Source organism: Lontra canadensis, unplaced genomic scaffold (genome assembly GCF_010015895.1).
Source record: "Lontra canadensis isolate GAN:19392208 unplaced genomic scaffold, GSC_riverotter_1.0 scaffold99, whole genome shotgun sequence".
Classification (NCBI taxonomy): domain Eukaryota; kingdom Metazoa; phylum Chordata; class Mammalia; order Carnivora; family Mustelidae; genus Lontra; species Lontra canadensis.
Genome location: NW_022631093.1, coordinates 1,941,608 through 1,968,027, shown reverse-complemented (window position 1 = coordinate 1,968,027; position 26,420 = coordinate 1,941,608). Strand labels below are relative to the sequence as shown.

General features: G+C 48.8%; 1 protein-coding gene across 1 annotated transcript; it reads right to left on the bottom strand.

Moving 5' to 3' along the window:
* Positions 1 to 2,256: 2,256 nt before the first annotated feature.
* LOC116855140 (solute carrier family 22 member 5) lies at positions 2,257 to 26,420 on the bottom strand. Its single transcript, XM_032837584.1, has 10 exons — positions 25,978 to 26,420; positions 18,856 to 18,959; positions 13,448 to 13,602; positions 12,282 to 12,453; positions 11,009 to 11,135; positions 9,227 to 9,327; positions 7,346 to 7,560; positions 5,704 to 5,886; positions 4,218 to 4,353; positions 2,257 to 3,645 (listed from the first exon to the last, which is right to left on the bottom strand). The coding sequence occupies exons 1-10, from the start codon at positions 26,368 to 26,370 to the stop codon at positions 3,558 to 3,560; spliced, it is 1,674 nt and encodes a 557-aa protein (XP_032693475.1). The 5' UTR covers positions 26,371 to 26,420; the 3' UTR covers positions 2,257 to 3,557.

The window sequence follows — 26,420 nt, the reverse complement described above, 5'->3', positions numbered from 1 at the left end:
GCAACCTTTTTGCTGTTGATGACCGATGTTGATATCAGTGTGGAGGCTGCTGTAGGCGGGCAGGCTATGGCAATTTCTTAAAATAGGACAATGAAGTCGGCCACATTGAATGCTTCTTCCTTTCTATTCTCTCTCTCTGTAGCATGTGATGCTGTTTGATATAATTTCACCCACAGTAGAACTTCTTTTGAAATTGGAGTCTATCCTCTCAAACCCTGCTGCTGTTTGATCAGCTAAGCTTAAATCATATCTTACATCCTTTTGTGGTCATTTCAACAATCTTCGCAGCATCTCCACCAGGAGTAGATTCAGTCTCAAGAAACCATGTTCTCTTCTCAGCCACAGGAAGCAACTCCTCATCCATTCAAGTTCTACCATGAGATGAGAGCGAGTGAGTCACACCTTTGGGTTCCACACCTAATTCAATTCTAGTTCTCTTGCTCTTTCCACCACCACCGTTGTGACTTTGTCCGCTAATATGTTGAATCTTCAATTTGTAAAAAGCACAACAAAGTGAAGATAAATAAAACAAGATTGGCCTCTGTTTTTCCAAATTGCTTGTAGAGCAATGGCACACACAACATAAGGTATTGCTAATATTATGTTGAATCCAGGCTCTGTTGACCTCAAAGTCCTATAGGAAAAGCAATTAGATGATAAACAACTAGGGGAAAGATTTGTTGGGCTACTTACTACTTGATAGAGAACAGGGCTCTCTGCCCAACTCATTCACCATCACTTATACTAGGGGTTACGTAGAATAATTCTCTTTGGCAAACACTATCCCTTCTGGAATTCATGAGACTGTTTAGGGAACTCTGAGGGAGAGAGGAGCTAGTTGCCAGGAAAGAAAAAAGATCATTAGGGGATAATCTTGCTTTTATCTTTATCTGTGGCAGAACCCTTAATAGTTTTTTAATCTGAATTGTTCCTTCACTTCGTTTGCTTTGCCCTTTGTATTTCTGTGGGTATCCTGGTTTCTAACTCTAATGGGTATTAACTGAGCACCAACTCCCCCTGTGACTAAAGGCTATGCACCCCTCTCTCCCTGAGAGGAGATTCCCTGGTCAGGATAACTTGGTTATCAAGCCATGGCTCTGACAGAAACAGGTCCAGCAGGCCCAGACAGAGGGCTTAGATTTTCAGATGCTTGGCTCATCCCCAGAAGCAGTAACGTGGGCTATTGCCTTGGCAAAGGAAGAGTTCTCAGCTTTCAGGTAATTGTGATTTTGGCCCCCAGAAAGCCACAAATGATTGACATCAGTAGCACTGAAAATAAGAGAGAAAACTCAGAAACTGTTCATTCATGCAATAGGAGAAAGGACAGGCGGGACCATAATTTATATTCTGGAGTCACCGTGAAGGCAGTTAATTAAAAACCTGGCACAGAATCAAGTTTGAGGAGCGTGGAGAAGCCAACAGGGTTACAGAAGATGAGTTTCCTTCCTTCCCACTTGAATTTGATGCTGCATATTATATTCTGCAACAGGCCTTTGACTTACCTAACACTGGAGCTTTTTACCCAGGTCTCTCTGTACGTTCCAGCTCAAATCACCCTGTGGCACATTTTATATATGCATGTATTGTGGACTGTGTCCAAACCACTGTCTTCCCAGGCCCACCACTTACTCCAGCCGCTGTTGCACTGACCAGTTCACACAAGTTTTGACCGTGTTCCCTGACGCGCAACCTGACAGTGCCTCACCCTGGAGGCTGTGATAGATTGCCTCTTGCTTTCTACCCGGAAGGAAGACCCTGCTCAGAACTCACACAGGGGCAACCTGGAAATGTGGGGAGGGCACTCCCGTAGGGCTGCCTCTGATGGATGGGAAGGGGGGGCCAAAAAATAAATGCCCGTCTGTCCAGGAGGCAGATCAGATGGTTTTGAAACATATTCCCTAAGGCTCCTCAGAAGCTATGGCTGGCTCTAACATCCTCACGCTGGGTCTCCCCCTCTCCTTGTTTCCTCCCCATCCTTAGTCCTACTCCCTGGAATCCTGTTCCCAAATACACTACCTAGCCACATAGAAGTGCTGGTCTGAGCCTCTGCTTTCAGGGGAACTGAGTCCAAGACACTTGTGTAAGAAGGCTGCTCTGTCTACAGTCACTTACTAGGGTGAAGGGAATGAAATCCGAGCCTCAGGCACTAAGTACCAATCATGGCTAGAATGAGCACAAGCAGACACAGACCAAAGTCAGGTGATGGTACAGCCTGACTCACCAAATGGTGGAAATAAAGGTGGTAGGCAGTTGCTATTACTTAAAAAATCATTTTCTTTATTAAAACATCTTCATTTCCCAAGGCACTTCAGGAGCTTTCACAAAAATACGGTTTTTATCCAGGAGAGGCTTATGCTTTAGGAGTACCATGGTAACATAATCATAGAAGACAGTTACACCGAACATAAAATATCTCTCAAGTGAGCAATGCTGAAAGACTGTGAACACAATTTGAATTTCTTCTTTGTAATTTTCCCCCATGATTAGGTATCACAAAAGGAACATAGACAATGACGGCATTGTTGGCACACAGAGAAGGTGCTAGTGGCGAAGGCTGATAAGGCCTTGCACAAACGGCAACTGCACACCTTTGCCAGAGGGATTCTGGGTTGAAAAACACAAAAACACAAAGACACAGATCAGGAGGCTGGGAACTAGCCCTTCCTAAGTCTATTCTGAAGGGCAAATAACTTAAGCAGAAAAAGACATAACATCAAACACCAAACAAACAAAACACAAATAAATTCCACCTTATAGTTTTGAGAGAAGAGATGAGTTTGCTTGTCTTTCTTTCTCACTGATAGACTTCCTTCAAACCACACATCAGAAACCACAGTAGCTAGGAGATGTGATTTACACCGCAGTGGAAAACGAGAAGAGGAGATTTGGTGATGCATCTCGTATGGGCCTGGACAAGCCCAGTGCTTGGATCAGATGTAAACAAGTCTACCCAAGAGTCACACTGAGGGGTACAAGAGCTCACAAATCAATGCACTTGCCCTTGTTCTAAACCTGTTCAGTTCCCTTCAAAGTAATTACTTTTAGACTTCCCCAGATCTGTGCTTTCGTGCCTGGGGAAGCCAACAATCCCAGTTAATGTGGCCTGTGACTAAGAAAGTGTGAGAAATCAAACTCCCTGTGCGATTCTTTCTTTTCCTTTAAAGTGCACCATGAGATGGAAACGGGGGTAAGATTAGGTGGGGAGATGGGACCTCCAGTCTTTCCGGGAGGTCTGAAATTAATAGGTAAATTTAGCAGGTGTCTCTCCTATTTTTCCAGGTCCCATAGGTCCTGGTGAATAGTTAACTTCTTAGGAAGCACCCATCCATCATCCGGCAAGTCTGCACATTCGGACGTATCTCAAGCTGGTCTGGAGGGAAGGTGGTGTGCCTAGACCACAGGCAGCCCGAGTCCAGCTGTCCAGCCAGGAGCAAGTCAGACCCAGGGGTAAGTGGATGAACAGCAAAGATCTCCCCTCCTGAAGGACTCCGTGTCTATACAAGCTGCTTCTGACAAGACACAGTCTTCCCTCCTCACCTCATGTATTGGAGGTTGTGTTATAAGGCTGTACTTTTAAGGACTGTGGAGTTTTCTTCACCATCTTTTAACATCCTTGTGTGGCCTGGAGTTTGTCTGTATTTTATTCTATAAAAACAAGCAAAACCAATGTTAGTAACAGATCTTTAAAAAGATGTCCACCAGTCTCGGGTCACCTGGGTGGCTCAGTCGTTAAGCATCTGCCTTTGGCTCCGGTCATGATCCCAAGGTCCTGGGATCAGGCCCGCATCGGGCTCCCTGCACAGCAGGAAGCCTACTTCTCCCTCTCCCCCTGCTTGTGTTCCCTCTTTCACTCTCTCTCTCCTTCTGCGCCAAATAAATAAATAAAATCTTAAAAAAAAAAAAAAGATGTCTACCAGTCTCTAAACAGACAAAAAAAACCCAGACCTGAGGTTATCTCACTAAGGGGGAAAAAAGTCTTAGAGCAGATTCTGAAAGGCTTCTCCTGGTCTCTGCTGTCCCAGAGTTGCTATGGTAGTCAAGAGGTACATGGTGACACGGTGGTCTGAGTCAGACCAGACAGGAAAGTCAGTAAGCACCTTGTCATTTCTGCCCCTCTGATGGCTAAACTAGTCCATGGTGTGTATGAGAGTCTGTGCAGGAATTCTCAGCCAGGCCCAGACCCAGGGCATCAACACTACAACTCAGAGCAACCTTACCCTTTGACCCTTAGCATCTGGTCAATGGTGTCCGGGAGGGGAGTGCCAAAGCTCTCTGGGAGGAACAAGGTGAGAATGGCTGTCAGGATGGTCAGACTCCCCATGAGAATGTAGGGCAGGAAGCGGTCATAGGCACCTACGGCAGAGTAGACAAAACCCCACGCCAGGGATGTGGTCAGACTTGGTCTCCCTCCCTCCCTCCTTCTGTGCTCCCAGGACTCCATAGGGGACCACATGCCTCCTAGGCTTCTGCATCTCTCACAGTCCGAGCTGCCAGACTGGCATCTGGCACCAGAACAGTTCTCAGAACTGAGCCAGCACAGAGGTTCCCAGATGTCCCGCAGCGCCCCACGGTGCAGGGAAAGGGAGCAGACTGGGAGGAGGGGAACTGAGCTGTGATTACTATTCCTATTTCTCAATGCTAGGTTTCCACAGAACTCCACGTTCTTATCCAGGGACAGGAATAACTCCTCCACCTCTCCAGATGGGTCACAACTTGCTCGATTTGCTTTGAGGCCCGATAAGGTGTTTCTGCTTGTCAGATCCATGTAATATGTTCACAACACATTCTGGGTACTCTCAAGGGAGCTGCCAATTCCCCCAAAGATATGCTGGCAAGGGCTGTGCCAGGGAACAGCAGCTGCCATGAGGGAACAATTTTAAGCAAGAATAAATCGGTTCCCTGTTACACAGAAATGGCACAAGCCAGGGGTGCCTGGGTGGCTTAGTTGGATAAGCACCTGCCTTCGGCTCAGATCATGATCTCGGGGTCCTGGGATCAAGCTCCATGTTGTGTTCCCTACTTAATTGGGAGCCTGCTTCTCCCTCTCCCTCTGCCTGCCACTCCCCCTGCTCTGCACTCTTGCTCTCTCTCAAATAAACAAATAAATAAATAAAAATATTTTTAAAAAAATGGTACAAGGCAGATCTATACACAGTATAAAAACCGCCCCCCCCGCTTTGCACTCTCACTCTCTCAAATAAATAAATAAATAAAATCTTAAAAAGAAAAAAAGGTACAAGGCAGATCTATACACAGTATAAAACTAAACTGTTCCAAATGACAGTAATTCTCAGCATATCAGACCTCTTAAATGGCCATCTTTCCCTCTGTGCTCCTTTTATACTTTGATTCCAAGAAGAAATTTCTCCAGTTAAGTACATGGGTTCCTGATACCACCACGCAGTTTCTTAGGATAAAGAAACCATATCCTCTGATGAAAGGCCTGGGAGGGCTAAAACAGAAAAACTCTGCTTGCTCATCTCACTGATATCCAGCTAGTCTTTAAGTTGTTTTCCACGTATCAGTGAATGTGTCCTCCCCAGTGTGCCTGGGCACATGTCTTCTGCAGGCTCAGGTGCCGTCCTGGATGGACCCCACTTGCTGTGGGTGCCGGCTTTGCTATTAATGACCCCCAATGGCTCACATCAAGGGCCTTCAGTGCTTCCAACCCACCTCCTACGTGCCTCAGCCCATGGCACTCACCAAGGTAAACGAAGTAGGGAGACAGGATACTGCCCAGGCGAGATGCTGTGGAGCTGACCCCCACGCCCATGTTTCTGACCACGGTGGGGTACAGCTCAGCAGTGTACACATACACCATGGAAAAGGCAGCAGTGACTCCAAACTTGCCCACCATCACCAGGATGGTGGCCAAGTAGTACCAACCTGGAGAGGAAAAGGGAAGAGAGCAGAAGGCACCAACTCATGCTATGTTGCTACAGGGCGTGCCTGAAGCAAACATACTTTCTGCTTTTTGGGATATGGGGGAGAGTTTCTCTGATGTGCTACCATGGGATAAGTGAATGTAGCCACGCTGTCCCTCCCAGTTGATTACTGAGAGGAGGTCGGGACCTGCCACTGTGTGAGGACACACTCTTCTCCTCAGCCTACAGACCACTGAGATGAGCCCCTCAACAGCCTAAGTAAAGTTGCTCCAGGCTACAAGTCACTAAAGATGTGCCAGTCAAGGGGTCAGGTGGCACCCCAGAAGGGCACTCTGCATGCACTGGAGTTACTGAAGGACTTGTGGATGATGGGAGTTTCCCTCTACTCAGACCTCAACAATTCAGAGGGCAGCAGACACCCAGGAATGATCCCCCGAACCACCCTGCTTGCTGTGCCGATGGTGAGACTCTGGCCTGTGGGTTGCCCTGGGCTCCGGGGTGAACCCCTCTGTGTGTACCCTGATGGACTCCCCTGCCAGGCTTCAGGAGATGCTGTTCCTGTGCAGAGTGCTGTGGGGCTCAGGGGCCCGCACATAGAGATCACCAGAGACCCCCAAATCCATACGTACACTGACAACTCTGGGCACCACGATGGAAGACGAGGGTCCACAAAGTGTTCTATAAACTTCAGAAAAGGGCTCCCTCCCAACCCATCTGTGGGATACAAGATGGTTTGGAAAAGAAAATCCAGCTAATGGCCTGTGAGACCCGTGCTGTTCCCGGCCCCTCCCTTCACCTCTTCCAGCTCAGCTCCCTCTTCCTCCTCAGGCTCTCTCCTTCTCACTTCATCTATGTTTCTGTTCCACTGCCCCCTCTTCAGGGCCCCTGTCTGTGTTCACTCTATAGGAACTAGTTCTCCATTTCCTTTCTTGTTATAATAAAAGGTAACCCGGTCTGTACCATATTAAGCATATTATTTACTTGTCTCTTGTCTTCTCAACTAGAGTGTGAGCTCCAGGCCTGGTGTTCTGCCCGACCTGTTTGCTTCTGCGTCATTGCTTCATGCCCCAAACACAGTGCCTAGCCCAGAGAGGCACTCCAGAACCACTCGCTGAATAAATAAATGACTAAGATAGGCCAGGTTAAAAAGCCATGGGTTTGGCTCCCTTTCCTGCCCCTTATTCTTCAGAGAAAAACACACACGCACTCATTAACTTGGGGCAGAGAGTACCATTAACCACCAGCCCATATGGCTGCTCTCACCACTCCCCAAAAGCCCCAGCCATGGCCAGTGTCTGGTCCCAGGAAGACACTTCCTCTTGATTTTTTGGTGAAGGCTGCAGATATGCAAGTGAGCTGCCATATCATGATTTTATTTTCTTTATGAATTGGGGAAGACAGCCCAGTAGAGGTGAGTGACTCAGCGAAAACCCCAGACTGCAGATGCACAGTGTCCCTACCTGGGGGCACCAGCTGCACGAAGAGGAGGACGCTGCCGCCCAGGAAGAGGGCTGTGGCCATGGAATAGCGTCGGGGCACGTGCTGCAGCAGCAGCCAGGCCAGCACATACGCGGGGACTTCAACCACTGCCGAAAGGAAGCAGTTCACATAGATGTCCCCATGCAAGTTCGGAGTGTCGAGGGAGAGCCCGAAATAGCCCACTGATATGGTCATCCTGAAACAGAGTGCAGGGAGAAGCTGGAGAAGCAGCAACCACGTGCCTCCCAACCGAACAACTTTTAAAATACAATTACTGCAGGCAATTCAAAACTATCCTTACCAGGAGGAGAGCAGACTTAACCCCAAGCCTTCATAGAACAGAAAATAATATCCTCCCATCCCCATGCTAACTCTGAGCCAGAGCAGTATCAGGACATTTCAAACAGAAAGTGTCCCAGCAGAAAGGCGTATAGAGTTCAGATAGATTTACTGTCTCAAACAAACAAACACCCAAAACCCAGTAACACTCTCTAACCTGCCTTTTGGCTTTAAAACCCCTAAGCTGAAGTACCTACAAAAGCTACTTCCCTACCCTCTAACCCTCCCCAAATCTAGCAACTGCAGGAGGGAGGGAGTGAGCACAGAGGACGGTATGGAGTGGGGTGTGACAGGACTGGAGGGATCAGATAAAAGGAGGAACAATCATTAGGTCAAATACTGGGAGAAAGACTCCCCAGCAGACCTTCTTTCTGTAGCAACCAGCCAGGAGGAGGCTGGATAGAGGCAGCAGACCCCAACCCCACTGTACTCGTGGAGAAGGGGAGGGGCCCCCAGTGGTGGGGCCACATCACCTCTCATCCGCATGCTTCCTGGCATCCCAGGCCCGGACCCCATCTCTAGCAGGCGCTCGCTCTGCTGATGATAAGCACTCTTTGGCAAACCAGACCTTTATGGATTAGAGGTTTTTAACTCATCTGTACGTTGAAACCACAGTTGGTGCCATCTGGGGAAAGTGAATGTCCAGGAGTCCCTGGGGAATCCAGGGCTGGAGGAGCACCTGGGTGAACCACAGAACAGATGACTCATCGCAGGCTTGCCCGTCTGCTGGACAGGCTGAATGCTGGTCCCATCTGAGGCCAACGCCAGGGTGGTGCACTACCCTGAGGGATCCTGGGCCATTCCTTAGAAATGGGTGACTCACAGTAACCCCCTCAGTGAGCCAAAGAGCTGGCTGCCCCAAAGCTAGCTGACTCTAGTAATAAGGACTCGGAGATGAAGTCTGCCTTTGTCACCTAGCAGGCTCAGGTATTCTCCTAGAATCCCAAAGATTCTAGCAAATGCTAGAATCCTTGAGCAAATGCTACTGAGGCACTAGGCTGTGTACCCTCTCTCTGGTAACTCACAAAAGCCCTCCTGACACACTTGGCGAAATGTCTCCTTAGAAGGAGCCACGGCCCTGCCTCCAGGACAGTCTCTGAACATCCCAGAGGGAAGATGTCCTGCTTCCACATTTCCAGACAGTACTCAGCAGTCTCTGTAATGGAAAGGACATAATGGTTTCACTTAGATCCTTCTTAAAGGATCTTCAGTCACTGTCTAAAGCACAAGGGACAGAAACAAACTAGGGCCCACAGTGACCAAGGATCTGTCTCATGACCTGGAAGGACTCCCTGAAGACTCCACAGCTTCCCAAAAATCCAACAGATTTCATACTCCTTTTCTGAGATTCCATCAAGCTCAGAATTATGATATGCCCCCTTCTCTCATTGCATGGCAGCTCCTTCCCACTTTTGATGACACAGATCTTCAGTTTTGATCTGAGACACATTTGCCAATGAGAGGCCTGGCAGCCGCTGCCAGACGCTTTGTCTGGAAGCTTCAGGTAGGTCTCACTTACGCACCACAGGATTATGGACATGACAGTGACCATTCGGATATTCCGGGTTCGAAGCAGATCCAGGATGCTGTGGGACTGCTGCTTCTCAGAACTCAGGTCTTGCAGCTGCAGGAACCATATGAAAAGGGCATGGGAGGGAGAGGCTGGAGATTCAGGGATCCAATAATAAACCCAAAACCCTAGCACCTTAGCTTTCTGCGTCTCTGAGTTGGCCAGGGTTTTATGTTTCTTTGAAAGAAGAGTAAGTTCGGTGAGTGCACCTTGAGATGCGGAAGGCTTCCCCAGGCCTTGTCAATGACCCATTAGTGAACGAGAATAAGGAGAAAAAGTGGTGACCAGCCCCTCAGCAGAGGCAGCCAAGGCAGAGGCCCAAGCCTCTTGGCCCTACCTCTGGCCTCCATCAGTGACCACATTCCAGGGAGGCCTCTGAGCATTCCTTCCCAAGGCTGGCTCCCTGCCCTCTGGGTCAGAGAGAGAAACTGGCTATGTAGTTTATTGATCTGATATTTTAAAAGAATTAATGTTTTGAGTCCTCATACCATGTAGTTACTGGTCTATTTCCAAGGAAAAAAATTTCAGATAGAAAAACAGGAAAATTGACCTCAGCTTCACCCAGAGTTACTTCCTATGAAATTTGGCACAGCCACAAACATTAATAAACCACACGTCTAAACACACTGATGTTGCTTTCTTAAGCAAACCCAGCTTTGGAGTTTGTTTTTCTCGAGTTAGCAGTTCAACAAAAGGTCAACTTCTGACTTAATGGATCCCCTGAAATAGCCTCATTTCCTCAACAATGCCAGTGGGGTTCTGGGTTCCCCCAGACCGACCCCCCAGTGAAAAGCCGCCAAGGGTCCCACACTTAAAAGCCCTCCCTGCCACCTCCTCCTACCCTGATGTCTGAGCTTCGAGCCCCTTCCAGAACATGCTGAGTGGGAGCTGGTGTTGGGCTAGCACTTAACTGTGAGGCCCAAGCCAGCAGCTTCTCTGATGCTCATGGTAGCTGGTCTCCCTCTCCTGAGCCCTGGGTCTGCATCCTGAGTCCCAAGAGTCTCTCACGTTCCTTCTGAACACACTTGAGTACGACCGCTGGTGGCTGTTCTCACAGCCGGTCCCTTATCTTCCCATCAGATCAGAGACACTTTCCAGAAGCCCATCAGCCAGCAATTACAACTTCTAACCTCTTGTGGTAGTCATGAGACTAAGAAAAACTGCCTGCTGCAGAGGGTGGAGGGAGAGGGAACAGGAAGGAGAATCAAGACCCAGGAATCAGGCAGAGCCAGGAAATTACTCATGGTGCATGAGAACAGGGTTTGCAAGAGGGGTAGGGTAGGGGGAAGGGGCCGATATCAAGGACCTGGCTCCAAGAGGATATGTAGCAACTAAGGACTGGTGTGTGGAAGGAGACCAAACATTTCTAACTCCAAACCTACTTCTGCTTCATATTTTATGTACTATATTTCTTTTAAAATGAGAAACTGTAAGGCATAAGAAGCAATGATTTCCCACAATGCCAACTTCATGAAAGGCCTATTACTCAAAGTGTTACTTAATGGTTTGACTATATGATTGCCCAGAGAAGAATTACAGAGTACGACGACTTAGAACCCACGGGAAAGGTGAAGAGATTTAGACAGCTGGTGCCTTCTCCCCAACTTGTGAATTTTAACAGGGCCTGCTTGGGGGCCGCTGGGGCTCAGGCAGGGAGAGGGCTGGGCTCCTGCATGGTGTTTCCCTAAAATCATGGTCACTGAGACCCTCTCACCAGCTCCCTTGCAGGGCTTACCTCACTTGACTCTAAGATAGTTGAGGGTGCAACAATCCCGTTCATTTTGGCAGCCTTGCGGATGATCACCTCTGCTTCTTTAAGTCGTCCCTGAGAGATGAGCCATCGGGGGGACTCAGGGATGAACCTGGAAGTACAAGGAGCCATCTCGCTGAGACCATCCTGCCCAAAAGACCAGGTGGAACATATGTGGAGGCGGGAAAACGGGCTTTTAGAACCAGACATGCGTTTGGGGAATGTCTGGTGTTTCCAGACCAAGCAGGGATGGCTCACACCATACCCACTAATGATCTAAAGTGTAAGCTTCTGAGTATCCTGGAGTGCGTAAAATTTAGAGGGGCCTGCTCCTCTTCAGGCTGGCCACCTCCATTTCTGAAGAGCGGTGGTGCCACCTGCTGGACAGTGAGGAGACAGGCACAAGATGGGCTCCGGAAGCCGGGCTTCTGGGGTGGGTGCAGGCTGGCCCAGCCCCTTGCCCCACTGTACTCTCCGGCTTGGCTCCAGCTTTTGCACTGACCTCTTCGCCTATAGTTTTTCCTCACTCCCCATACCAGATCCACCCAACTGACTTGTCAGATCCTCCTACATAAGTTTATCAAAGAACCTGGGACTTTGAGACTTTGTGGATCTTATTTCCTATGTCATTCGATGGCCCCTGCCCTTTGGTCATGACCAGGACCCATGCTATGCTCTATGTTCTCTTCCATTATGCTCTGAAATGCTCTCAGCTCTGAGGGGAGCCGTGATCTCAACAACCCCACCTACAAGGTGCGATTCCCACCTCAGCCTCTCTGCTGTGTTCCCTCTCTGGGTAAGGAGGGCCTCCTCTCTGCTGGCCTAACTCCTCTATCTTGGAGGCCCATATGGAGTCTGGCTTCCTCTGTGTGGCCACCCTGATGACTCTCACTTCCAGTGCTCTCCCTCTTCTTCCAGCACCTGCACTATGAGGCCTCAGGAACATAAGCCAGAACTAGGGCCTAGGCTTCCTGAAGGTCATGCGAGACCCCATCTCTCAGCTACTACTTCTTCTCCCTGCACTTCGATCAGCGCAGCACAGGACTGAGAACAAGTCTGTTGATGTCTGGGGATTTCGTCCTGTTTTCTTTTTGGCTCTTCTGAGTATGGAGAAAGCATTCTGAAATGACTTACAAAGAATTGCTACTTCCGGTCTCTGGGAGCCTTAATAGGGATTTGTGGCTTGCTGCTGCCCCCTAGTGGATGCCGGACTGAAGACATCTGCTGGTGGGCACCACTGGGCACAGGCGACACTCACCACCAGAGAGCCGCACATAGCACCCCAGGCATCGTCAGTGCCAGCAGCAACATCCGCCAGTCTCTGATGAAGTAGGCAAACAGCGGCAGCATCATGTAGCCAAATGCATAAAATATGCACACTCCTAACGTGGAGAAGATAATACGAACCGACTTGCCAAGAATTTCTGTTCCTGTGTGAAACGAGGGAGGAGGCATGTTAGTCCTTTCATTTAGGTAATTTCCTTATTCATCTTCTCTTGTATAATTCTCAACATACAGGAAAGAGAGCAGCCACGCCCTAGGGAGGGATGGGATTCTGAATCTGCTGCAGTTTGACCACCTGCTGGGGTGCCCCCACCCCCACTGCCACCGTGACCTCTTAGGCTTCCCAGGAACAGTTCTGCCTTGCAAATTTCATCACTTCCCCATGCCATGTGCTAAAGATGCCATGTGAGGCCTCAACGTGTAATCCTCACATGAGGAAGAATTTATGAAAGGGGAAGTCATCATGAAGGACACACATGCGGATTCAAGGAAGTATTTTTTTTTTTTAAAGCCTATTCTACTGAATGTGAAGAGAAAGAAACAATCCTTTCAACATACAACCCAAGGAATCCAAAGATCAATAGACTAGAGTTAGATTCCTCCAGAGAGTGAGACTGGTGACTCTTCAGTGAGAACAAGCCAAAGCTCCACAGTATGTACTCGGGCTTAAAACTCTGAAGGTCTTGAAACTCAAGTGGATTCACATCAATTCGTTCTTGTCAGTCAGTTTCTCTGGACACAATGCTATGCAGAAGAGGCAGCCTTCTTTCTTGGTGGGCTTGCCATTCGTGGCCCTTGCTCCTCATATCATGTCTCTTATCTTTCCTCAGCAACCTCAGATCTGGGAAGGTCCCATTTTCCCACAGATGATCTTGGGTGAATTCTAGTAAAAGGGCTATGGAATACTAAGGGGACCAAGGTGCACATCTCCAAGACTGGAAAAGATATGGAACTCAGCATTCAGGCTGTTGTGCTCCTGAGGACTCAAGACTGGGCAAACTGAGTTCACCACACTGCGCTGGTTGGTGTTGCTAGAGACCACTTCCCCTTGAGGGGCACCACAGCTGTCTCTAGAGAGTGGGTGGTGGAGTGACAGTGAAACACAGGATCAAGTACTCCACTCCAACTTGATGGTCATACCCAGGACAAATGCTGCCACGTAGTTGGAGATCTGGCCCATGCCCACAAAGACAAATAGCACAGCAAACATCTCAAAGTTCTTTGAGAAGATCTGCAGGAAGCTGAAGCCCGTCTGCATGCCCATGGTCACAAAGAGCACGTTCTTCCGACCAAACCTGGAGAGGAAAAGACAGTAACAGAGATCCAGCTGGGAGAAGGCAGCAGAAGTGGGCCCACCAAGAGGGACTCTTCCCAGAGCCGTTCAGGGAGGAGTCACAGATGAGGCTGCCAGGGTACAGGGCACGGACAGTCCCCGTCTCTGGTCCCAGGGCTCTTACTCATCCCTCTCCCCCAGGCACCAGGACTGCCCTCAAGGCAGTGCCAGAATTATGATAATGATTGCAAGAAATCAAAATGCATTCAGTATGCTTAAATCCATACATTCATATGGCTTTTTAAAAAAAAAAAAAAGAACTGATTTACTTTGGAGGATGATAGAGAAACAAGTCATTTTAAATGAAGACTGGCAAACAGGGGGAAAGAAACACTTGTCCTGAAATTACTATAAAGTATATGAATAGGAACCAATAACAGATGAGAGAAATATCATTTTTTTAAAGATTTTATTTATTTATTTGACAGAGAGAGATCACAAGTAGACAGAGAGGCAGGCAGAGAGAGAGAGAAAGAGAGAGAGAGAGAGAGAGAGAGAGGGAAGCAGGCTCTCTGCTGAGCAGAGAGCCCGATGCGGGACTCGATCCCAGGACCCTGAGATCATGACCTGAGCCGAAGGCAGCGGCTTAACCCACTGAGCCACCCAGGCGCCCCGAGAGAAATATTATTTTATAAAAGTATTCCAACTATTAAATGAAAAAGAAATGATAAAATTAGAATATCACCATTTTATATTCCTCAACAAATGGGCATTATGATGGGGCACTGTGTTTCATTAACAACTAACAGTCTTCCTGAAGAAATAACTGAATTAGCATGATTCCTAGTCTCGCTAAAGGGTACGAGCCTGGATCTGATGAAGTCTCCAGATCCACCACCAATTTGCAGAAAACGCCAAGAAAGGAGGAGTGTGCCGAACTGCACATGAGAATGCGATCAGCAAAATGCAGGCTGGAAATTTCTATAGTGGAACAGCCCTGAGTGCAAAAGATAAAACATCTGGCAAAGAAAAGGATGGAGGGAGAATCCCTTAATCAATCCTGCAAAAACTTATCAAAAATTTTTAAGTGGACAAGACTAAACTTGTGTTTAAGGATACACATCTGGCTGATAAAGCTGCAAAAACCCCACAAGGAAGGGATTACTGTAATAGCCATGCTGGTGGTTACTTATTGGGGGGGGGAGGTGGTGGTTCCTGGGATGGGACAGGTGCACGGGAGGTTCTTTGATGGTCAGATAGGTCCTATTTCTTGACTTGATGGTAGTTACAAGGTTATTTACCTGGAATAATTCATCAACCCACACATTTTTTCTGCATGGTTTTCTGTATCTGTGTTCATTAAAAAAATTTTTTTTTAAATGTTGGTTTTTTTGTGGGTTTGGGTTTTTTTGTGGGTTTGATCTGTTTTAAAGACAGTGTCATAGTTAGGGAGGAACAAGTCAATGTCCTTCATTCAACCTAGCAGGTTCCACCTGACTCTGGCCAGACACCCATTTTCATTCAAAGAATATATATTTGAACCTCAATTATATACTAGGTGCTAGGGACACAGGTGAATTATAAAACACAGACCAAAACTATTGTTTCTACCCTCAAGGGGCTTGTGGCCAACAGGTGGTAAGACAGACAGGAATCATAGTCTCATCAAACAACTCATACTATCAAACATGCAATTACACAATGACACAAGTATGCCGAAGGACCAGCACCCAGGTTCACAAGAGACACAACCAAGGACCATACTCTGGCCTGGGAATAGGGGCTGGGGATGTGGGGATTCAGAGAAGTTCTCCCTGATGACAGGACACCGAGATGAGGCCCAAAGAAGAAGTTATTATTGATGAGGGGGAGTAGACGATAGGGACCAAGCTTTTGATGATATTCACTGTATAGTGGAGGGGACCAACATTACATATGATTAACACCTCCTATTTACCAATTTCTGACGGGTGCTATGAAGAAAAGGCACAAGGAAGCAGGGTAATATAAACTGGGGACCCTGAGTTAGGCTTGATGGTCAAGGAAGGTCATGGGGGTGATTGGGGAATGTTGAGAAGAGCACACACAGGCGTGGCTGGAGGGGGGCATAAAGACATGAGCAGACAGCAGCCGGTGGGCCTGGCATCAGCTGTTCAACAGAAGACCACAGGGGTTGGCTGGGGACCATGCTGCAAAACCCTTATTGCAACGTTAAAGAGTCTGGCACTTCTCTCCACTGAAGCGGGTTTTTGGTTGTTTTTTTGTGCTACTGGAATCTAGCAGATAGAGGCCAGAGATATTCTAAACATCCTAAAATGTCCAGGATAGTGTCCCATCACATAGAATTCTCTGGCCCAAAATGTCAATAGTGCCAAGGTTGAGAAACCCTGTCTAGAAGGAGACTAAGTCCCCCTGCATGATTCTATAACAAGAGCATGAAACACGACAACCAAGGGAAGGTCCCATCCTACAGGGAGACAGGTGTGACCTCTACCCATGGCTTCCCCTCCCATGGGCTCCCTGGGATGGATGGTAGGGAAGAGAAAGACCCAGCGAATCCTTACACAGCACCAGTCCTCAGCAACCAGTCTGGGGTTGGGCTCAGATTTAAAGTTTGTCAACAAGACGTCGTCCACGAACGTGCTTACAAAAACAGTAAGCATTAGTCTACCTCTTCCCAGGGCTGTGCCCCTCTTATAATTCATGCACACAAAGGTAACTCAAGGTGGTCAGATACAGGGGCGCCTGGGTGGCTCAGAGGGTTAAGCCTCTGCCTTCGGCTCGGGTCATGATCTCAGGGTCCTGGGATCGAGCCCCACATCGGGCTCTCTGCTCAGCGGGGAGCCTGCTTCCCCCCCCCACCCCTGCCTGCCTCTCTGCCTACTTGTAATCTCTGTCAAATAAATAAATAAATAAAATCTTTAAAAAACAAAACAAAACGTGGTGACCACCCAGGATTATTTTCATTGCTCTTGAATTTCAGGCTTACTGATCTTTGCCCTAAAGGAAAAGTGTGGCTATCCCAGACAAGTTGAGGCATGAATCTACTGCTCTGAGGTCATTTGTTTGGCCTAGGTTTTTTAGCCAGCTTACTTAGAAGTAATGAGATCAGAAACTGTCTATCCCAGAGTCTGGCATCTTCCATGGGGATGTCGCCGTTTGTAGGGTGATGCTGGGAGCTGAAGGGAGGGTCCCAGTCAGAACAGCCACACTTTTAGCTACTTCATCTACTCGACTTAGATGCCCTTAAAAGAAGTCTGCTGATGAAATTCTAGAGGGTTTGTAAAACACTGTACTTGCCCTTCAGAGGACTAAGGTGGTCCTCAACATACTCACTAGTTTTGCTTCTACTGTTTCCAATGTTCATTCCTCTCTCCACTCCTTTATAGCTGCCTGATTTCTATTCCTCTTTCCACTCCCAGGGCATGCTTCACCTTCTCAGGGCAGCCTCTCCGGGCCTCCTCCATCAGACCCTCTCTTAGCATCCCGTACTTCACTGTATCATTTACACCATGAAGGACAAGTATACCCCTCAATTAATTGTTTAATACATTCTGCCTTGCTAGAAGGCAAGTTCTAGAAGAGCATGGCCCGAGAACAGGAGGTCAAGACTCTTTGGGCCCAAATCCTAGCTCTGCCACCTGCTGGTTTTGGGACTGTGCAAGTCATTTAACTCCATTGGGTTTCATTTTCCCCACCTGTAAAATGAGAGTAATAATAATTCCTACTTCAAAGGGTTATGATGGGATTATTTGCTTTTCTTTCTTTTAAATTTGTATAGTGCTTCTAAGAGTGGCTGGCACATATTAGGTGCTGTGCGTTTGTTAGATAAATATAAATAATCAACTGATACTTGCTGCTAGATTAAGGATCTCAGGAAGCAAAGATCTTTCCCCTGAAAGGGCACATGGCTCAGGCCTGTCTAGAATTGTCAATGAGTGGTCGTGGCCTACTTGACTCTTTAATCCTCACTGGAGATTGCAAGAATTTGTCCCTTTTCTAATGGCTAGATGACACTTGGGAAACATAAATCTAGTGAGAAATGCACATATTTCTCATGAGGAATGAATTCTCAGATAAAGACAACAATCTATAGAGGTAAACATGCCGGGATATCACCTGAGTTTGTGCTCTGGGATAATATAACTTTGCTCTTAAAGTAGGATGACATTCTCATCCTGTACTTCTCTATTAGAACCCAACCAGCTAGGAGGATGCTGGGACTCCACTGGATGAGCCAGGATGGCCAAGGACCTTAGTGAAGGCTACTCTTCTCGCCGTGGGCTTCTCCAATAGATCCTGAAGCCCTGGGGTAGAAAGATACCACATAATGGACCCCTCTGAGAACTTCAGGGAAACTGTGGACCTTTCTCCAGGAAAAATGTTCATATACAATCTCTAAAATTTTGCACATAATTTCAAGAGTAGATGAACTCCTTAAGCCATAAATGGAATTTGAGGTAAAAGCCTTGGAATTATATAAATAACCTGCTTATGGGTCAAAACAGTACATGTCCTGGGGCGCCTGGGTGGCTCAGTGGGTTAAAGCCTCTGCCTTCAGCTCAAGTCATGATCCCAGGGTCCTGGGATCGAGCCCCGCATTGGGCTCTCTGCTCAGCAGGGAGCCTGCTTCCTCCTCTCTCTCTCTGCTTGCCTTTCTGCCTACTTGTGATCTCTGTCTGTCAAATAAATAAAATCTAAAAACAACAACAACAATAACAAAAAAAACAAAAACACAAAACAGTACATGTCCTGCTTGCTGTCAAGTAGGTGCTAAAAGCTATAAGCTAAGGGGCATCAGCCCTGTGAACACAAGAGTTCTGCCTATTACAGCACTACTGGCCAGTGAGCCAGAATGACAGTCTGGGGAATATAGAGGTGGCCATTCACGGGACGCCTTAGGATCGTCAACAAAGTTCACCTGCATGTGTATGTGGTGTCTACCTCTCCCATGCTCGGAGACATGAAAGAGTCACCTAGGGAAGGCCAGCCAGGCTGGTACAAGCAGTGAATCATGGCATATTTCCTGGTCTACTTGATTATGTATACACTTAGCTCAGATTGTTCTGCTCAGGAAGAATGAGGGAGAAGAGGCTGTTGGCTCTCTTTGCTTGGCATGGAGTCTATACTACAGACAGAGCTTCCTCTCCTTTTATAAAACACAATGCCCTGGGCTGAGAGAACACCACCATCTGAAGTCAAGGGCCAGGCACATACATGCTCCTCGTCTAGTGCCATGGTCCCTGCAGCTGCAGCAGACAGACACCCACCTTACCTGTCTGAGAGCTGCCCCGAAATGAAGGAGCCCACCAGCACACCCACGAAAAACAAGGAGGCTGTGAGCGGGGCCATCCAGTCGTCCTCACACACCAGGTTCCACTGTAAGGGGAGTAAAGAGATGTATCACTCACTTCTTTTGTTAAATGTTTTACATTTATGGCCCCTTGGAAAATGAAATGAGAATATCCTCTACCCCTGCAGGCTCTGTTTGCATTACTGCACCAGTACCTGAGCTCTTGCAGGCAGGCAAAGGCTTCTGTGGGCAGCAAAGCAGAGAAGCTCCTCCCTCACATGGAGAGTGGTCCCCCTCCCACCCTGATTTTCATAGTTTTCATCTCCATTGTTTTGCTACTAATTAGAGGAGGAAGGGGAGGGAGGGAGCAAGTACAGTGCTCATCTGTCAACCCAGGAGAAGGTGAGGCCTTTCATGGTTGCTTCTGAGAACCTGGAAGGGTGGGGGCGGGGAGCCCAGGGCTGTGGATGGGGCAGGGTACCCTTTCAGTGGGCTTCAGGTCATGGACTGGAATGGCACAGGCGTGGTTCTACAGCGGTGCTCTGGGGCTGTAAGAGTCCAAGCACCCAGCAAGGGACTAGGGCCAGAGGGCCTGGGACACACCACCCGGATCTGTTCTTGCAGTTCTGTTCAGGTGCCACTCTGAGCAAATAAGCCCTGGGACACTCAGGTGACATTTACAGCTGGGATCCCTCACGCTGCGCCCACAACACTAGGCCCAGTTACAGCCAAGAGCTCTGAGCTGGGAGTCAAGAAACTGGGTTTAGCTTCCACTCCCCTGTTTATTGGTTATCGAATGTCAGACAAGATGTCCCCCCCCCCACCATTTTGCCTTTTTCCCCCCAAGTATGAAACAGGGATCGGGGCATGAAGAGACTGCACTGCTCGAGTTTCCCAGCTCATAATGGGCAGTTCCATCTACAGTTCCCACGAAAAGAGGCCTGCAGGCAGAGGGAAGCCTGCTTCCCCCAGAGGGAAGCAGCTGAACATTCAGACGCTGGGTCGCCCCAGCCTAACAAGGAGCCGAAAAAAAGGGAAAAGCCAAAACAAGAACGTTGGTGATTCCCAGAAAAATGTTTCCCAGAGCAGAGAGATGGTGCTCAGTAATCACCAAGAATGCTGCCCTCCAGAGAATTCAGACCCTGGCCCGCCTGGTGCCGGGCTGCTGGCCTTCACTCGGTGCAGCCCACTGGCTCCCCAGTCAGAGGCAAGGGGCATGTACAGCTCCCAAGAGAGCATTTCTTCCAGACCAGGGACAGAGGGAAAAACAAGTCTGCTTCCCTGCTGGGCAGTGTGTGCACAAAACCTCTGGGCACCTCAGAGGGGTAGGAAGCAGTCCCCAGGGTGGACACAAAGAACCCCTGCAGCTAATGGTAAGGATCACTTAGCCACACAGCCGGCTCTTCACTCTGGAATAAACGCTGGGTGGGCTGAGATCTCAAGGAAGAGGCAGAGATCTCAAACTCAAATCTAAAGAAAATTCAGATTAGCAGGAGGCAAAGGTATAGGAGCACCAATACCTGAGTGCTCAGTATATAGCAGCCCTCCCACCTCTGCAACCTCGGGGGTGCTAGTACCCAGACACCAACTGCCTTCTAGAAGGGTGAGTGCTCCTGGGGCAGCCCCCATACAGACATGGCTGCTACAGTCAGGATGGGCTGGGTGCCTGCGTGGCTCAGGCAGTGAAGCGGCTGCCTTGGGCTCAGGTCATAATCCCAGGGGCCTGGGATGGAGCCCCGCATCCGGCTCCCTGCTCAGCGGCAGGAAGCCTGCTTCTCCCTCTGCCTGCCGCTCCCCCTGCTTGTGCGTTCTCTTTCTCTGACAAATGAATAAATGAAATCATAACTAAATAAATACAGTTGGGATGGGAGCGGCCAGGGAGTCAGATCTGGGGGACATGGTGTTGGTGTACTGGCATCCGGGTATAAGGTAGGGTGTTAGGCAGAGCTCCAGGGGCCATATTACAGCTACCGCTGCTCCTATGACGGGATCCGTTTCCAGCAGGCACACATTAACTTTTGTAGCAACAGAGATGAAAAACTGCAGAAAGGGTCAGAGGCTGCTTCTCATCGGGACTCTCGCAAGGGCTGGAGGCTCATATAGCTGAGCCAGACTACAAACCCACAGGGTCTTCTACAGCCCCCTCCCCTGACAATGTCAGGTCCCTCAGTACGGGCTGGTAGGGAATTCTGGGCTGACAAGGCCAGGTGCTACCCCAAACCAGGTCAGACTATACTCTGCAGCAGACAAGGCATCTTGGGGTAGGTTCCCGAGCATCTCTCCAGGGCCCGAAGCCTCATCCCTGTCACTGGGTCCAGTCTGTTCTTGCTCTGGGCAAACATGTAACCCCCTGGAGTAACTGGTCCCTCCACCCACCACCGACAATTTTTTTTTTTTGTTTGTTTATTTATTCTTGAGGCAGGGAGGGGCAGAGGGAGAGGGAAAGAGTGAATCGTAAGCAGGCTCCTTGCCAGTGGAGCCCAATGTGGAGCCCAGTGTGGGGCTCAATCTCACGACCCTGAGATCATGACCTGAGCAGAAATCAAGAGTCGGAAGCTTAACCAACCAGTGCCACCCAGGCACCCCCACCACTGATGATTCTTAACAATCCTCGGGACCTGGTTTTGGGCCCTCCAAAAGCCAAGATGAGTTAATACTTCCTGCCCACTGGCCACAGGAAGCCTATGGGTAGGGCCAGGAGAGATAACAGGTCTCAAAATATGAACACAAGGGCACGCACAGTCCAGATCCTACCCAGCCACGCCCATTCACTTACCTGTCAACCACCTAATGAATTGCAGTGGAGCTAGACTTGGCTTGCACCCTCCTTAGGTGAGTAGGATGAGAAGCCCACGCAGTCCAAGCTATGCACCCAAGGCTTGTTGCGTTTGCAAAGGAATCTAGCATTCCTCTACTGAGGTCCTGGCTCCCCAGGTGGGACTAAAGCAGCTACAGACTAGCTCACTGATGCTTCCACTTGCTGTGTGGGATGGGCTGGACTGGCTGATGATAACAAGTCTCAGAATTAGAACTAAATGTGTGGGTTTAGGATTCAGGTCATGAGTCTAGCACTGGGACCCCTCAGCTGGGTGAGCTGTGAGAGTGAGCACAACCTGCAAAAAATCTGGGAGCCACTCTGGCAAGGGGCCTAGACTTGCCATCCTTCCTAGTCAGAAATGTGCATCTCTAGTGGTGATGATTTCATGGATCTCTCTCTCAAATATTTTCAAATTGTACACTTTACTTATGTGCCACTTATGTCAGTTACACTTCAATAAAGCTGTTAACACAATTTTACGAAGAGAGAGAATTATGTCTCTTGTACACACCATATAATTAGAAATCCTTCTCAGTTATGAGATATACAGAGATGATGTAGTCCCTGAGAACTAAATGTTCTTACTTGTGAATTGGCTGGAAGGGAAATAAGATAGGGTCTGTGCCCATAGGGCACAAACTCTTTGCTGAGATGTACCTGACCTAAGCGCATCAATGGTCAAACACCCTGCTAAGCACCTGTTACTGAATGCCATGTATTCCTACCCACATTTTGTCCTGCCTCTTGCTGCAGTTAAAGGCAGATCCTTGCCCCAAGGTTGTCAGGGCAAGGAGACAAAGAATTTGCTGCTATATCCTCTATAATGCCTGGCAGTGCCCTGCAGAGGAAAGGCTGTTTGGTACATAGGTGAGTGAGGGAAGGGATGAAAAAAAGGGCTGTTAACTTTCAACACCAAAGGGCTTGGACATTAGGCTTGGCTGCTCAAAACCCAGATGAACCCTGAACTTCAATCTCTAGAATAGATTTTGTTTATTTATTTTTTTGCTCCTTCAACCTCTTCTGTGTCACCTCTAAGAACTTTGACCCAGGTTGTTGGTTCTCAGCTAGCTAGACTAGAGCTACATCTGACCATTCATGGTCAGATGTGTCTGTTATGACTCCGTGTGCACAGGGGCCCCAGGGACCCTGCAAGTGACATTTCTGTCTTGCCCTGAGCTCCAAAGGCAAGGCTAAGATCTGCATTTCCTTTAAATCAGACAGTCAGCAAAGACTTAACAGTGGGGCACACATTCCAGGTATTTCCGCAAGGAGTCAGCCCAGCCCTGCCTCCCAGGTTGATGTGGCTTTTCCTTCAGGAGGGCTTGTAATAATAGCTGGGGCTCTCCTATCTTCCAAGATTATCCGTACATGAGATAAGACCGACAGAAAAGACAGTCCAGAGAAAGAGGCTTTTCAGGACAAGGAGTAAGACTATTGCTATGGGCTGGGGGAGGAGGCTTCAGGGAAGTACAGAAAGGACAGAAGAAAAGGGACACAGACAACTGCCAGGTCTTAGGTGAAGGGACCCTAACTCATGGGTGCCAGAAGAACTGTAAGTTTTTAAAAGAATCTTTCTGGCTACAAGTTGGGCTAGGGAGACACCTAAAAGCAGGCAGCCCAGGCAGCCTGAGAAATCACCCAGGTTTCAGAGCAGGGGGCAGTCCTGGGCCAAGAAGCACTCAGGGATTGGAGCAGCCCTGCCAGGTCAAACGGCTGATTCTCCAAGTACTCCATGCATGACTGACGGGCCGGGGGAGGGGCCAGCCTAGAAGCACGACCACCAAACTATTCCCAAAACATTCCCTTTCACCTCACAGTGTCGCCTCTTCTCCACCAATCCCAATAACTTGTGCAGATCCACAGAGGGGCAAGCCACAGTTTGAGGGCTGGGCAATTATATTTTCTTTTAAAATATCTCAGTCAATGCTTTCTGACCAGCCCCAAGTTTCCCTTCTATGAAATAAACTGTCCTTTCCTTCTTTAGCTCTTAAACTGTAGACAATTTTTCTTAAATTTCTCATTAACACATTCAACAAAAATTTCCCTGGGTATCCCTGTCTGTATCCAGCATGATGTCAGGGAGATGCCAAGATGTAAAACTACCACAGAGTTTAGTACTATACATACATACTTAAACAAATTAAAAAAAAATCAAACAGAAGACCTACAGTTTTCATCTTCTGTTGAAAAACAAAGAAGAATTTAATACCAATGTACTTATAAACACCTCTACTTGTGATCTGGGGCAGAGGGCAGGCTTGAAACATTTAGCACACACAGGACTAGCTGCAGTGATCAGCAAGCCAGTTCTGGGTTGAAAGAAAATCAGAATGTTAATGCAGTAACTTCAGAGGGTGGCTGGTCACCTGGGAGGAACAGGCAGCCTCGGATTTAAGACAGGCATTCCAGCATCCCAAAACAAAAGGCTAAGTAATGTATTAACCTTGCCTTCCTGCAAAGGCTGACAACCTATAAGTAGGTAAAAGGGCACACAGCTCTTATGAAACTGCTAAGACAGCTAAATAAATAGGCTAAATACAAAAAAGGAAAGACTGACATTAGCAGCAAAGTAGCCGCTGCTCAAGGACCCTTCCATTAGAGCTGACCTCTGGGAGCTCAGTAGTGCCAACACCAGCCTCAGCCCAAGACAGAATAGGGGCAGTGAAGCAAGAACAAATGAGTAGAGTAAGCTGAGGGAACCTAAAAGACAGGGTAAAATCCAAAAACATGGCAGCAGCTTCTTCTGACTTCAATGCCTTCCCCTTCCATGGTCAGCCAGAAGCAGAATTTGTAGGGACTCCTGTGTTGCGAAGTATGACTTCTTGGAGGCCTCTGCCAGCAACCTGAGGGACAGCCTCTGTTTCCACAACCCTCATTGGCTTCCAAGAGTGTGAGAAACTTGCTTGTGAGGTATAACAACGCCTCAGGACACTGGAATGATGTCACTAGCTGAGAGATCCCAGTGGGACTCAGATCATACTCCCACTACATATTTGGGGGAGTTAAGGAGGCACAGATGCTGAGGACATCAAACGTCGAAACATACTGACATAGAGAGAGCGAGCGCACATGTGCAAGCGTGTATATGCACACATGTGTCTCGGAGCAGAGATCAGGTTCCCCTGAAGGGTGACACCCCCAGAAGAAACATAAGAGGGGGCCTCACAACCCCTGTAAGACCTTTGAGTCTCCCAGAGGGTTTGAGGCCATACCAGGACCTGTGCACCCTCCTCATTAGCCCTTTCCCTGTGAACCCTGCCCTCCTTCTAGGTTGTTGCCTGCTATTCCTGTCTTGGCATCTGAAGAGCTGAACACCCCAGACTCAAGAGAGGCTGCCACTTCCAGGAAGCTTTCCCAGTCTGTGAATCTCTGAACCTGAACTCAGAGAAACTGCTGTCTGTTGAGGACTCTTTGCACTGTTCTGCTAGCTCACTTCTGCTGAGACTCCACAGAGTTAGAGTTCCAGCATCTGGGTAAGATGCAAAGCACATGTACACCAGCCATACATGTAGTCTAATGGCTGCAGGGTCACCAGGGGACAGACAAAGCCACCCCAAAAGGAAAATTCAAGGGGTTGGGGAATGAGAATTTCCCACCCCCCCACACAATTCCTACCAAAAAACTGTATGCTTTAAGTCAATCTAACCAACGACACTACCTTCAAATACTCCAAAACACCCCAGACCAACAAGTCACCCCAAATGGATCTTCAGATGCATAAAATTCTGATAACTAATCCAAAGCACAAGGTAAACAATTCCTGATAGGGTATGACCAGACTATCATTTTGGGGTGAGGGTGGGTGAGGAAAGTAACTGGAGAAGGGAGGCCGTGACAATTTTATACACATGCTTCTTTTAGCTTTAAAAGTTCTTCAAGAAAGAAGAGAGGTGTTTTTCTCTCTCTCTCTGAACGGAACAGAGGAAAAACTGTGACAGCCCGTGGCCCAAGCTCTGGCTCTGCTCCATTCAACACTCCCACCTCCATCTAGAAAAAGTCTTTGATTATTCAGGGTCTTAGAGTATCTACCAGGGGCTACCATGGCCTTCTTGGCTCCCTCTTCGAGGTGGCCATCAAGACTGGTGGCCAGCAGGACACCCGTGCTATGAGGGGCACGGTCTGGTTAGAAGTCACTTCGCTAAGTGGTGCCTGGAGGATGCCCACTTGGAGGTGTGTAATGTGTTGGGGAACAGAAGGACAGCATCCAGAACGCACCATGTGGGGTGGAGTGCGAAGGTCCTCCCCACGTTCCGGTCCCCGGCCTCGGCGCGAGGACTGATACCCACCTCGGTCACGATGGTGGACAGGTAGATGTCCTGGCTGAACTCCCAGCCATCCACGCAGCCCTCCTGCTCCAGCTGCTCCAGGTCCACATCGCGCCCCGGCTCCAGCCCGAGCGCCGAGAAGTTGGCGATCGCCGCCAGCCGGTAGCGCCGGCAGCTGTGAGGCACCTCGCGGCCGTCCAGCAGCCGCAGCGGGATACTGTGGTTGCGCCACGCGCGGCTCAGGTTCGCGGTGTCCGGCACCCGGCAGCGGTGCTCCGGAGCGGCGGCCAGGAACACGACAGACATTCCATTGAAGCCGTTGGGGATGATGCTGGCGCTGAGCAGGAAGAAGATGAGGCGCTGGAAGGGCCCCCACTCGCCCAGGAAGGTGGTCACCTCGTCGTAGTCCCGCATGCCGCCGGCAGCGGCCCGCGGTGCGCTGCCCGGGTCGAAGGACGCGGCGC

Excerpts from the sequence above, each read along its gene's own strand:
- LOC116855140 (XM_032837584.1), bottom strand. The coding sequence starts at position 26,370 with ATGCGGGACTACGACGAGGTGACCACCTTCCTGGGCGAGTGGGGGCCC. Across the intron at positions 18,960-25,977 it reads TGTCCACCATCGTGACCGAG|TGGAACCTGGTGTGTGAGGA; the intron begins GTGGGTATCAGT and ends CTCCCCTTACAG. Across the intron at positions 13,603-18,855 it reads TCGGGGCAGCTCTCAGACAG|GTTTGGTCGGAAGAACGTGC; the intron begins GTAAGGTGGGTG and ends TTTCCTCTCCAG.